Consider the following 13,573-nt stretch of genomic DNA (forward strand, 5'->3'; position numbering starts at 1 on the left):
ATTGATGGAATGGTTGCAATTTTCAAAACAAAATTTTAATTTTATTTGTTTGATAGATATTTTGTATGGATATAGAGGAGGAGATTAATGGAATTGCAATGGAATAGGTCAAGTTACATTTACACAAACGTGAAAAATGACGAAACATTTATCAAATTCATGAAAGATATCTTCAATTTCGATTGTGCATCAGACGTTAATAAGTCAACAACACTAAGAGGCACCATCATCGATTTGCCTTTTTCAAGACACTTTACACTCGAAACACTCTCTTTCATTTCCTACTTTTTCTATCATCGTCCTATTCTCAACCGAGAAATGGTGCATTACCATGCACACAGGAAGAAGGCATATGCAAATACAAGTATGTGAATTTATATGCCTACATATGCGCATATACGTACATATACATACATATATATGCTCACTCAAGTAGGACAGAGCCAGATGTCGAACGTTGCCGAACGCGGGGGCCGATTGTGCTCTTTGTCGTTCGTTTCGCGCTTTCGCTTGCAGTTCAAGCACACTAGCTTACATTTGCTTGCGTACGGAATAGATTCGTATATTTGATATGTCCATGTGACTTGTATGCATCTTTACATATAGATTTGTTCTTTTTGAAAATTGCGCGAAATTGTATATGTATATGCATGTTTATATACACATATTAGTATACAACATATCTTATAAGGTATGTGGTAAATATTACCATACATTTTTTTCTTCATGTATAATAAAAAAATTAATAATAATAATATTAAAACAACAGGTATTATTAACAAACTTGGTTTTATTTTAAATTCTTCAAGGAAATCAAATTAATAATAATCAATAAGAAGGCATATGCAAATACAAATACGTGAATTTATATATGTATATATGCGCATATACATACATATATACGCTCACTTAAGTAGGAGAGAGCAAGATGTCGAACGTTGCCGTTCGTTTGCTTTGTTCGTTCCGCGCTTTCGCTTGCAGTTCATTCAAGGTAACGACAAATGAGCAAGGTAACGACAAATGAGCAAGGTAACACTAATGAGCAAGGTAACGACACATTTTTTCATGCGTGCAGCCGGCTAAATCGAATTATAAGACGTTATCACGTCAAAAAAAGGTTTATTTAAATCTTTACAATTTCCTTTTGAATAAGTTAAAATTTTCTGAGCATCACTGTGATCCATAATTGCCAATTAGGAATACCTTTGTGAGTTCTGGAAGATTGAGTAACCTTTGCGTAATCCTAAAGCGAAAGGACAAATAGGTAGGTACTCGCCAAGGTAAGTGACCTTTCGGTGGAGACCTTTCATCTCGTTTAATATATATTTATTTTATCTTATGGGAACATTTGGTTAGCAGAAATAAACTTGGAGACTGTCCATTGTCTACCGCACACCACAAATTGGACTCGACCAAACATCCAATAAAGGATCCGACGCCGTATATGTAATATGTAAGGGAACATTTGAGCCTCTTAGAATGTAAAGTGTGAGAGTAACTTTTCTATTCCATAGGTAACTTGCTACGGCTATGGCATATTTAATATTCCTCCGTTGATTACAAGAGGATCTACCCACCCCACACTACAGCCTTTTATTGACTTATTACTTTTCCTCCCTACCTGTTGCATCCTAAACGTCATATAGTTGATTTTTTTACTAGAGCCCCCCTCTAGTTTGGGTTGCTTGCTTTATTGGACGGGAACGTGAGAAACGTGCGAAATCTTTACTTTACACTTTGGTGAAACTCTTATATTCATGTAATGTCAATATATTATCACAGAAAAAACGTGAAGCTTCCCAACTGTTCCATCTCTAAACCTAGCGTTTTTGACATAAGTGCTTTTAGTTTTCTACACATCTCTGCCATTGTCTCAGAATAATACTTCCAGTATTCTCACCTCTACACCACAAACAACTATTGCATTTACCTGTAAGGGTGTATTGATTGTCTTCGATCACTTCTCGACTAGCAAATAGCAGACTGCGAGTATACGCGAGCGTGAATGTGAGTCGTGGTTCTCTCTTTGTGGGCAAGTGTACATCGATATGCGCTCAGTAAATCAAAAACAATTAGCTACGCGCGGTTAGCCGGCATTTATGCTGGGCGCTTTGCATTGCAGAGAAACAAAAAGAACAAAAGAGAGCGAGGGAGAAGGGGAAGTGTGGTAAGTGAAACGTGTTTACATATCAGTAGTTAAATGCGCACCGTATCGTATGATGACTTTTGGACTTTTTTAAAGTTAGTTCGTGTTTTGATTTTTTATTTTCATTAAATAATAAAAAGGTCGAAGTGTGACACTTTTGCCGGAACTTGTGGAGGGACGCTATGGGAATAATGACTTGGGAATAATTCATAATTATTTTGTTTTAGATTAGATATAATTATTTTTGAAGATGTCACGCATGAGCCCAATGACGTAATAATTTTTTTCTTGTAGTCAGTGGTAGTAGCGTTTTGAAACATGTGTATGTATGAAAAATTGGATTCAAATTTTTCCTAAATGTTTTTTCAGAAAAAAAATTTTTTTTTTTATCAAAAAGAGCTTTGTTTTATTTTTTTGCACGAGCCTTTTAAACTCTAACTCTAGTCCCAGTTTTATTTCCACACTTAAGCTTTGCTATCAGCTGTTGCTTTCCTCTCTTACTTTTTTGATTTCGCTTTGTGTAGTTGTTGTTACTGCTACGGTTGTTGCCGGCGTCTTGGAATACTGTCAACCGCCTTCGCGGTCGATATCACCAACGACAGCGTTTCAGTTTTGTTTTGTTTTTTTGTATATATAGCGTTGTTGTTGTTGTTGTGTTAGTTTGCCATGATTGCGTTAACTGCCGACTTGAGTTGACTTCTCGCTTCGTTTTCGTCGCGTCGCAGCGACTCGCGTCATTCAGTCAGTCTGCGGTGTTACCCGGTTGTTGTCACTGATTTGTTGCTTTTGTTGTTGCTGTATGCTCATAGCGCTGTGTCGTGCTGTTGATGTCGCCGCCACCGTTGTTGCCTGCCAATGACTGTTATTGCCTGCCTCGCTACAATCAGTCTGTGGATGGACGTCGTTGTCGTCGTCTGACAATTTTTGGGCTGGTTAGAAAAAAGCTCCTCTCAACATACAAATGAAAAAATAAACACGCGCGCCTTCGGACGCTCTTTCGACTGCTCGTGTGCGGGTTATGTGAAATATGTACTCTGCCGGTGTAGCGCTATCAGTGCATCAGTGTGTGAGTGTATGTATGTGAGTGTGTGTGCCTTAGACATATTCCTGCGGTTAAGTTGAATTGTAGCGAACATACAACGCAAGTGTGGGGAGCAGCGAGAACAAACACAGCAAGCAGGCGAAGCATAAGCACAAGAAAGCGCACAAATAGAAGAAGAAAAAGAAGGAGAAGAACTAGATGAAGAAGAAGCAGCAGCAGTGGTGATAGCAGTACATTAGTATTATTATCTCTCGTGATTTGCACAACGCAACCGGCCGACCGTCCGACCGGAGTATTCCTCATTCCACCAACGCCAGCGCAAGCGACAGTGACGACGCCAGCAGCGCTACATCGACATCGACATCGACATCGACTCTGACGAAGACGAAAAGGAAGTCTTGAGCTCCATTCGGTTGTGCGCCGTCGTGCGGTACGGACGTCAATTACGGTTCGCTTGTGGTGGTTAGTTGGCATTTCAGTCACACAAATCTCAACTTGCGAGGACTGTGTCGGATCTTGGTACATTTTTTTGGAATTATTAGCTTTTGGAATTCACCAACAAAAAAACACATTAGCAGTAACAAAAATCAAACGGTTATAGTTGTTCTAGTTACTGTGTCCTGCAAAAGTCAGCGTACGTGACACAGGAATTAGTGGCGTTAATCTGCATAGCTTTGTTGCGCATTACCGCCTGGATTAAGTCTTTCGCAGGATACATCGTCGCGACAGGATATGAGCGCGTGCGTTCGCATTCTTTTTGGCTTTAATCCGCGAACGGGCTGCGCGATTCGGACGTGCGCCGCAAGTGTGTTTGTGTGGGTGGGTGGGAGTTGTGATATACTTTTTGCAATTTTTTTATGCTATGTGGAAAGGCAGGAAAGTGGTTTTGGTGTTGTGGACGAAGGTGCATTTCGGATGAAAATTTTTAAAAGACGTCTGCGTGTGTATGATAAACAGCTAAAATAGCATAGACAGTGAAATAGTAAACATTTTATGATCATTTTTTGAGTGCAGATACAGGTTACGAAATTAGTTACTTGCCATTAATTTGAAAACATATTTTTTATGGAAACAATTACAAAATTTAAATTTTAATTCAATAACTCAGTGGTAGTGAATAGTTTTCTGAAACTTCTTATTTGAATTCAAATTTAAAAATGTTTTCGCAAATTTGTAAAAAAAAATTTAATTTCTTTAACTTTATGGTTTTTCAATTCAAAATTTTTTAAATTCGTTTTTAATTCAAAATTTCAAATTTTTCTTCCTGAAATTTTGGCTTTTTGTTTATTTTTTTTAAATAGTAAAGGGATTGAAATACTAGAAGTCAGTTTCAGTTTTTTGAACAACGTAAATTTTCTAATTCCACTCAATTATTTTAACAAAAAATTCTCAACTGGAATTTTTCTAAGCACACTAAAAAATAATTTTAAAAATTTCTTTAAAAAAAATATATGTGCAGCTGAAAATTTTATTTACTCTAATAACTGATATTGGAATTTCACTTCATAATAATTTATTCCTTTATGCCGAATTTCACTATATTTTTGCCAGAAAAAGCTTTATTCATTAAAAAATATTAATTATTAATTTCGAATATTTTGACATTTCTTCGATTCTAAAAAAAATAATTTTTATTCATTGAATTTTTTTCTTAATTTTATGAAAAATATCTATAAAAATATTTCCAAGAAAACTCACATATGCTTCATAAAAATATTTTTAGTACGAATGCAATCTCAAATAATAAAAATATGATATGTACTAAAAAATTGCAACCTGCTCGCTCAAAAAAATAATAATAAAAATATCTATATGCTGTTTATACTCTATAAAATGTATTTTATTGAGAAACAAGACTGAATAAACCAAATGCAAGCAAAATAATTTTGCATCAGTTCACGTGTTTAAAAAAAGAAACTTTTTCAAAACTAAATCTTCTACAAAATTTTCGTTTAAACAAAATTAATTATTTCGACGAATTTTCATATTTTTCTAAGCAAAATCTAGTTTTTAATTAGAATTCAGAAATGTTGGTTTGAATTTTCTTCAAAGGAAAGCTTTAAAATAATTATGGACAATTTTCTGATTGTTCCCATTTTTGTAACGAAAATTGCTCATCTAGAAATTTTCTGATTCTTCTGATTTTCGACAAATTCCCATACTTTTCTAAGCAAAATTTAAAAAATATTTTTATTTGTTAGTTTTGCTCAATTTTTTTTGCATCATTCTTATGCAAAAATTACAATTGTACCGAAAAATAAATTATATTATATGAATATAATGGAAGTAATTATTGAAAAAAATTTAATTTTATTCTCCACTTGAAAAGTTTTTTTTAATAAAATTAAATTTTTTAGCATCTCATCAAATTTGCATATTTTTTAACGAAAAGTTGAAAATATTTTTTATTTTTAAATTAGTACGCTTTTTTTATGCACCAAACAAAATGCATCAAAACAAATTACTGGATTTCTCCGATTTGTTTTCCACCGAATGCTTTTTAATTTCCTTTTCAAAATTTCTGTAGTTTTTTATTCAATACCTCGGCGAATTCCCATATTTTCCCCCACCAATTGTGTAAATAACTTTTACCTTTTCCCGCTGAACACACACTCCGTCCTAAATGCGAGTATTTGTTTGCCTTTTTATACCTTTTCTGCCTTTTGTTGCATTCTAAGTACCTTCGCTGCAAACTGCTCCGATTTCAGCCAATTCGCCAAGCCAATCACGTGTGCCTTCACAATTCGTGCCATTGCAGTTTGCTTCCTTTTTTTTTAGTATGTTTTGCATTTCCTTCATTTGCCTTCGTTGGCTTGCCTTTTCTTCGTCGTTTTCATTGTTTTCTGCTGAGCTGAAGCGCAACAATGGCTCCGCCGCCCACCCGCACCTCCACCGCTAGCACAACTACAAAAACCCGAACGGCCGCATAAAATAGAAATTTAAATGAAATATATGAAAATCAAACAAAACGCGATTCGCGCGAAACGATCTGACTGAAATGCCTAAAAGCGCTAAAGCATCGAAAAATCATATTTCAAAACACAAAGCAAAATAAATACAACAATAAAAAACACACACATAAAAATATTGAAAAAATAACAAAAATTACTAAACTGTTGTGCATTTTTTTATGTTTGCAGTTCTGCACAAGTGCCATACAGAAAAGCAAATTACATAATTTGTAGAAACAAACCCAAAAAACAATAACAAATGTCTCATTATTTCAGAATTTACTTGTAGTTTTTGCAGTCATAAACAAATAAAAGCAAAAGAGGATTAAAAAAACTAGCAAAAGTTTAAAGCACGTCGCGCCAACTTTTGTTTATTAAAATTTTTAGTTTGCATTATTTTTGAAATACTTTTAAAATTTCATTTGGCGTTGACATTAAATTTTCCAAGTGAAAATATTCACGCACACAATCAACCGACCGCATACAGACGGCGAAAAGCAAAATGGGGTCTCAAGTACCCCAAAGTAGGACGTCCGCGAGGATTGCCTCGCTGATTTTCAAAGTGGTAGCCGTGCTGCTGATATTGCATGCCACATGTGGCACCTACCATACTGCAACGGCTAAGGTGAGTGATTGTGATATGCAAAATGAATTAAAGAAAATTTTTCGGGTTTTTTTTTGGTTTTGTGAAAGAAAGAAATTAGATATATCAGAAACTACGTTGGTAATGAAGGGAAGGGGCTTGTGTGTATTAGTAACAAGTAAATATATAAAATTATAGCCTATTTCCTTAAGAAAATTGTGCTGAAACTTTTTAAAAATCGAGTTCTAATTGTATATATTTTCTCGTGGTTGCAGAACTGAAATATTTCAAAGGTAAATATTTAAACAATAAGGCCATCAAGCTGGTATTTTGATATTTTTGAGTCACTGATTACCTCGATTTTGAACTAAGAAAAATTTGCATCGATTTGTAGTCAGCGATCCCAAGAACCCCCGAGTAGAAATTTGTATCAGCTTAACTCAGAATAATTTGCGATTCGATCGTTAACCAATCTATGGTTATTATGGTGTAATATTCAGGCCTTAATTTTCTCAGAAATATGATGGCACGGAATCAAGCAAACGGCTGCACCATTAAGACCCCATCTTTTCTATAAGATAACCAGTAAGAGTGCGTTCTAAAAGTTGTTCAGTGACTACTCGAGCAAGAGTTACAAATCATTTAGATTTTTTCATTACCTTCAAATTATTCCAAAAGGGCGACGAATTGAGAATATTCCTATTAATATTTTAACTCTACTCATTTTGTCATTAGTTCTGCCGTATAGCTCAAGCTGCCCCGCAGAAGGTCTCTAAATCAAGCAGTCGGCATATATTTAAAAGCGAGTTCCCTTAATTTTATGCTTGCAAAATACACCTCTCACCCAGAAAATTTAGTCTCAGTTAAAGCTTTTTTTAAACGGATGTTCTATTATTTTAAAAATATCATCAACAATGGCCTAATTCATGAAAACATCTGGGTACTTTTTGATGCGTATCTAAATTTTGCGCTGATTTTCAACATTTTGCATCATAGTTATTTTCAGCGCTTTCTTGTAGCCTTAGTACCGCCTGATTAGACCGATTACATATGAATATTTGCATATGTAAATAGAAATATACGAGTAAGTGTGTAAATACTTTTACGTTTGCAAATGAGTGGAAGGTGAGTCATAGCAAACGAACTGTGTTGCTGAACTCTGCGACTGGTTCTAGCAATAGAGTACTAGTTTGAATACTAGAATGAAAGTGGGTATGGCATTTTTAGCTAATTTTAAAGTTAGATTTTACAACTAAATTTATAATCGTTTTATGACTAAAGTACCATCGGTGTGGTTACACAATGGATCGGCAACGGTTTGAGTGAGCCTACTGTTCTTTTTAAACCATTCGGTGAGTTATAAGACGAACTAGTCTCATATATTGACACCACCAGTGAGATACGAGTAGCAATTACAGCCAGCATCTTTTCTTTTTCAAACAGCAGCATGTGGAGAGAGTAATCTTAGAGTTTCAGTTGAGATTGGATGTTGTGGGCTGTCATGTAGATGTAGTTCACAACGCCTACTCAGCTATAGTCGCAAACTAGAAGTGGAAGCACCCTCAGATAGTGATGGCCTGGAAATTTTGTAATACCACAGAGCTGATCGTTGAAATGTTTGTCCAATAGCAGAATTTGTGTATATTTAATAGGTTTTGGATCTTTTTGCAGAGGATTGAAATGTTTGCTTCTTAAGATTAAATATTTTTAGCAGAAATGTGGTAATAGATGCTCAATCATTTCTTTTAAGTTTCAAAGGGATGGATTTCAGTTTCATTTATTTTGCTAATAGACCTTTCAAAATACCTTCAATTAATGGGGTTGGTAAATTTCTGTTAGTACTAAGCAGATTATGCAATCTTTAGTTGAACCAATCACTAGTGAAGTATGCATTTTGCTGGACATTTTTGCGTTTTTACTATGAGCATTTCAGAAAGCAAGGCGTACGAAAAACTGAAAATCCCAGAATTAGATAAACTTTCCTGCGAAGTTTCCACGTTATATAGAAAACTACGCTTATGCCCATGAAAACGATTTTTTTTTATTTCAAAAGCGTACGCTTATTATTCGAAAACGGTAGCAAAAAATGTTATTAAGAGTGGTGAGTTCTTAACATTTATCTATGCTAATCTATGTCGATCAGTTTCTGGTTCATGTCTCAGCACATATCGCCCGTAATCAGTTATACAGCTTCTTCACAACTAAATGCCCCGCCTAAAAATTCTGCATGGCTTGAGCCAAACCAGTCACTAGGTGATTTTTCACAATTTTCTTAGCAAACGAGTCATTTGTCAGTTGGCGGTACGTCTGGGAAATCAGCTGCATGAAACAGTGCTTCCCAACTTAGTGCCTCTACTAATTCTTGAGCACGTATTGCTTGGTGTAATAATGAATTCTTATCCTTGAAAAAACTTTATGTTTATTTTTTTTTTTTTTTTTTTATAATCTCACTGTATTTGAAACAGTTTGTTTAAAATTCGAAAATTTGTATCAAGAATGTTGACTTATGCAATTTGTATCTGCTTTCTGCTTCCAGCTTCATGCCAGCTTACAATCAATCTTAAAAAATGGTTTCAAGTCACATAGCTTCATAAAAGTCCGAAATCGCTCGAAAACTCATACATTTTCACAAACTGTCATAAGTGTGAGAATTCCGGTTTGATAGGTATATGCATGAAATAATGTTTTGAAGAAAGTGCAGGTTGCCGGATTGGAGGGAAGCGAATTCTATGATATTTTTAGAAATAAAAACCAAAAACAAATTTTAAACTTAAAAAAAATATATAAAAAATCGTAAATTTATTTATTTTGTTTTTGTCATAAAATTTTAACTCCTCGGTCTGCCAACCATCATGCCAGAAATGTGTATTTTAAATTTTATGAATTTTGTTGCTAGCCAATTAAAACTATTTCGCAGCGTTGTTGTAAAAATGAACATAACGCAAGAATGTGTGCTTGTATGTGTGTATACAGACACTTTTATTAAAAGATAATCAAGCAATTAACACCTCCTTGTAATTTCATTATTTACAAGCAATGCTTTAAAAATACAATTTTATTGTGCGAACTTCAAAGTAAATATTAAAAAAAAAACTATCAGCAGCATTTGCTAGATTGATTTATGCGGCTGCTGTAGCTGAATGGCAACTTAAGCAATTTTATTAAAACAATAAATATGGAAATTTCTAAAATTGAAGGGATGTAGTGAAAAGTCTGAGATTCTAGGTGAAGGCCCAATACATACTTACATACAGAAATTACAAAACAAAAAATAAAAAAAAAAACAAAAACAAAAATCAATGCTCGAACGATTAAAATAAATTACAGCCTCTTCTAATCGAATCACATTTCCGTTACTTATTCGACATTTCCGAATCAGCATCAATAGAAATTGAATTTCATATTTGATTCAAGGACGTGTTGTTCCACTTTTTGAACGCCCCAACACCGGATCTTCTAATCTCATATTTCACATCCCATAGAAAATAAAAGAAAAAAATTCAAAAAAGAAGCTTCTATTATATTTTAATTGCTCTTTTAACATTTTATCAGCAAATGCAACAACAATAAATCAGCGCAAATAAGTTCAATAATAAAAGTTCAAGCTTGAAAAAAATATAATAGGCCAGGTTATCAGTGTGGCCGAAGCCAAGGCAGAAGACAGCCGAAGACAACAGAAGTTGACAACAACAAGCGCATAAATCACTTCAAAACATTTCAAGCATTCTGCATGCACACATACACATCCACGCGTTGAGCGCCACCGCAAAAGTTTAGCCAAAAATAGCCAATTATGCTGCTGAAAGGCGACCGCGGTGGCGGCGCCAACAGCGGCTGCGTAGGCTGAGGCAGCGCTGCTAACGGCCGACTGCCGGCTGTTGATTGCCAATAAGACAACAACACATACGCATGTATGTGCTTGCTGCGGCGTGTTATCAGCACGACAATGGCAAAGTAGAATATGAAGATGAGCCAATTTATTTGTTAGCGAAATCAGATGTCTGAAAATGAATGGAAAATGGTTATTTCAAGACGTTTTGCTTATAAAATGGCAATCGTTGTATTGAAATTTTTTTATTTCTTTTTTTCAAATTATTTTTTAATCTTTTGTTTTGTGTGTTGATAGTTTTTAAGTTGGCTCCAATCTATTAATGGCTGAGCTTGAAGTTCATGCAGCGCGAAAATGGTGTTGTCAATGGCCGTGTGTATGTGTATGTAGTTTATGAAATATACAATATATCAGGCTAAACTAAATTTTTTTGCTGATTTCACAATTCTATGTCTAGGGGTTATCTTTTGCGGGCTAAGTAAACCAGGAAGTCCGTTAAATGTGATACAAATTTTTATTAAGACTCCGTTATGTAATTTTTACAACTGAAAGTAAGCTTCGCTATTATTTTTTAACCTTTTCTTTAAAAAATAATTAAAAAAAATATTTTCGGCAAAACGCCTGCTCTCGTTCGCCTCAAATTCACTTTCGATTCGCCTGTACTAATCCCCCTTGCTCCGCTGCCACACCTCATTCCATCCCTGCTCTGCCTCGGCTGATGCACACATATGCATTGGACACTTGTATGTGTGTCGCCCCCTTTCCAATCAAGTTGTGCACTTCTTGTAGATTACCGTTGTTGTGGCTAGTTAAGTTTATTGTGGTTTTTTTTCATTTTAGTTGTTGCCTGCCAAAGTCATTTATCAAATCGGAAGTTGTGTAAAGAGGTCAGCATCTTCGTGCGTTAATCTGTGTTGCTCTCCTTTTTATTTGCTTTTAGTTACAGATTTATTTATTAACTTATTTTGATGTGTAATTGTTACCATATATCGTTAAGTGGATCATGTATGTGCATGCGTGCGTATGTGAGAAGTGGGGCTGCTTCACTAGCCTCTCTTATCATTTGGAGTTGACGTGCAGTTTTCTATGAATTACGGCAAGTTGCAGTGAGTGCGTAAAAGTTCACTGAAGTGTTGTTGTTGTTGCTTGTGTATGCACCAGTGTCACCGTAACACTTTTCTGATGTTTTAGAGAGCAACGAAATTGTCTGCCTCCCCTTTTGCAAAGACTAAGAGACTTGAAAATTATTTGGGTCCATAGGCTCGAATTTTTCCTACTGCAAGTGAAAACCAAAAGTTATGTATAGCAACCTTTTCTTTGAAAATTGCAATTTTAAAAATTTTTTGAGACTTTTTTAGTTAGAAAAACCAAAAGTCCAAGTTACTAAATGAAGTTGCGAAATTTGTAGGTTACAAAATTAAAATACATTTTTTGAGAAACTCTTTAGTTGGAAAAGCCTAAAGTTCAAATTTCCAGTTATATAGATTTTTTTAACGAAATTAATATACAAAATTGTCTCAAAATTTGGAGCTTTGAAATTTGTTGCTACGAAACCAAAGTTTCAAAGTACCAGTTATCTATATTTTTTCGGTTTTTTTTTTAATAAATCTACACATTTTTTCAAAACCCTAAAAGGGAGTTTTGAATTTCTTTGCATAGAAAAAGAATTTGAGGGAATTAAAAAATTGCATATCAAAATGAGAGTAACAAATTCTTCAACATCCAATGTTTTGAGAACTTTCAACATTTTTTTTTCTCAAAAATAGGAATTAAAATTAAGTTAAAGGAATAGTTTTTCGTTAGAAAATTCAACTTCAAAATATTTCAGAATGTTTTTCCGGGCAAAGGGTTTTTGTATGTCGAATTGTAAGCGGTTTTAACCACTTTTCTTATAAACTCAAAGTAAAAGGTTTTTCGGGAATTTTTTCGAAAAAAATCAATCGATTTAAAAATTTAGTTTTAGTTTTATTCAAAAATTTTCAAAAAATGTTTTTGTAAAATTCAAAATATGCAATAAAAAATTCAATTGATTTTAAATTGTAGTTTTTGTTCAAAAATTGAAATTTCAGAAATTAAAAAAAAAAATTCCAAACTTTCAATAAAAAATTGAGTAGCAGGTTATTTTTAAAGAAATTTCATACATGAAAATGTTTTCTGGAAGGAACTTAATTAGGCTTCAGGTCATCAAGTACGAAGCAACAGACTCCCTTTCTTATGCCTCCTTAACACCGGCTATACTGCCATATACACACATTTTTACTTTACCCGTTGAATATTTCACTTTAATGCAAACAAAATTTCTACTAGGAGGCAAAATGTTTTCCTGCATTTAGCTCTTGACCGAAAACCAGCGATCCCCACGCACAATTGACAGCACCTGTCTTAATTTTCCGTACTAACCTGTTGAATTGCTTTCTTTCTTCAGCCCACTGTTGGGTTCGGTGGATGAGTGAGTTAGAGAATCCAGCTAATCTGGGCAATTTTTACACCGAGGAACGCAATAAAAATTGACTTATTCAAATTCGCATTCTTGAAGTACTGACTGGCAGTGACTTCCACTACCTCGATTTCATTCATTCTGTTTCTTAGCCACCAGCCATTGATGGCAGCACTTCAAGTTGGCTCGCCTTTGCTTGAGCAACGTTTCTTTAATATTGTGTTTGTTGTTGTGTGCGCTAACAAGTGCCTCATAAAATCATGCAACAGCCAGCCATTGAACGTGTCAAAGCGGCCACACATAAGTGCACCATATGCAACGCATAACTGGCGGCTGGCACTCAAGCTGCCACAGCAAAAAAAGAAAATAAAGCAAACGCCGGTTATGCCAGCTTGCTCGTCTCGCACAATTTGGCGGATGCTGCAAATGCCACATACGCAGACATACTTGTGCTTATGTATGTATGTATGTGTGTGCCTGTATGAAGATAATTGCACAACGCTTAATGTAAATAAGTTGCGTACACTTGCAAGGCGCCGTGGCTACTAAAAAAGCTGGAGTAAATCGCTGTTGACCTACTAACTT

The 13,573-nt window shown here is 34.8% G+C and overlaps 1 protein-coding gene across 29 annotated transcripts in view; it reads left to right on the forward strand.

Annotated features, from left to right (window-relative positions):
- Positions 1 to 3,047: 3,047 nt before the first annotated feature.
- Positions 3,048 to 13,573, forward strand: part of LOC128859316 (basement membrane-specific heparan sulfate proteoglycan core protein) — a 202,138-nt gene continuing 191,612 nt past the window's right edge. For 9 of the 29 annotated variants that reach the window (XM_054096238.1, XM_054096239.1, XM_054096240.1 and 6 more), the window contains exons 1-2: positions 3,246 to 3,707; positions 6,416 to 6,764. In XM_054096238.1, coding sequence (XP_053952213.1) covers positions 6,642 to 6,764 — 123 coding nt within the window. In that variant the 5' untranslated portion in view covers positions 3,246 to 3,707; positions 6,416 to 6,641. Of the gene's footprint in view, positions 3,219 to 3,243; positions 3,708 to 3,731; positions 3,823 to 6,415; positions 6,765 to 13,573 lie in introns of those variants that run through there. The other 20 variants (XM_054096222.1, XM_054096229.1, XM_054096231.1 and 17 more) reach the window with 11 other exon arrangements.

This window comes from Anastrepha ludens, chromosome 3, assembly GCF_028408465.1.
Source record: "Anastrepha ludens isolate Willacy chromosome 3, idAnaLude1.1, whole genome shotgun sequence".
Lineage (NCBI taxonomy): Eukaryota > Metazoa > Arthropoda > Insecta > Diptera > Tephritidae > Anastrepha > Anastrepha ludens.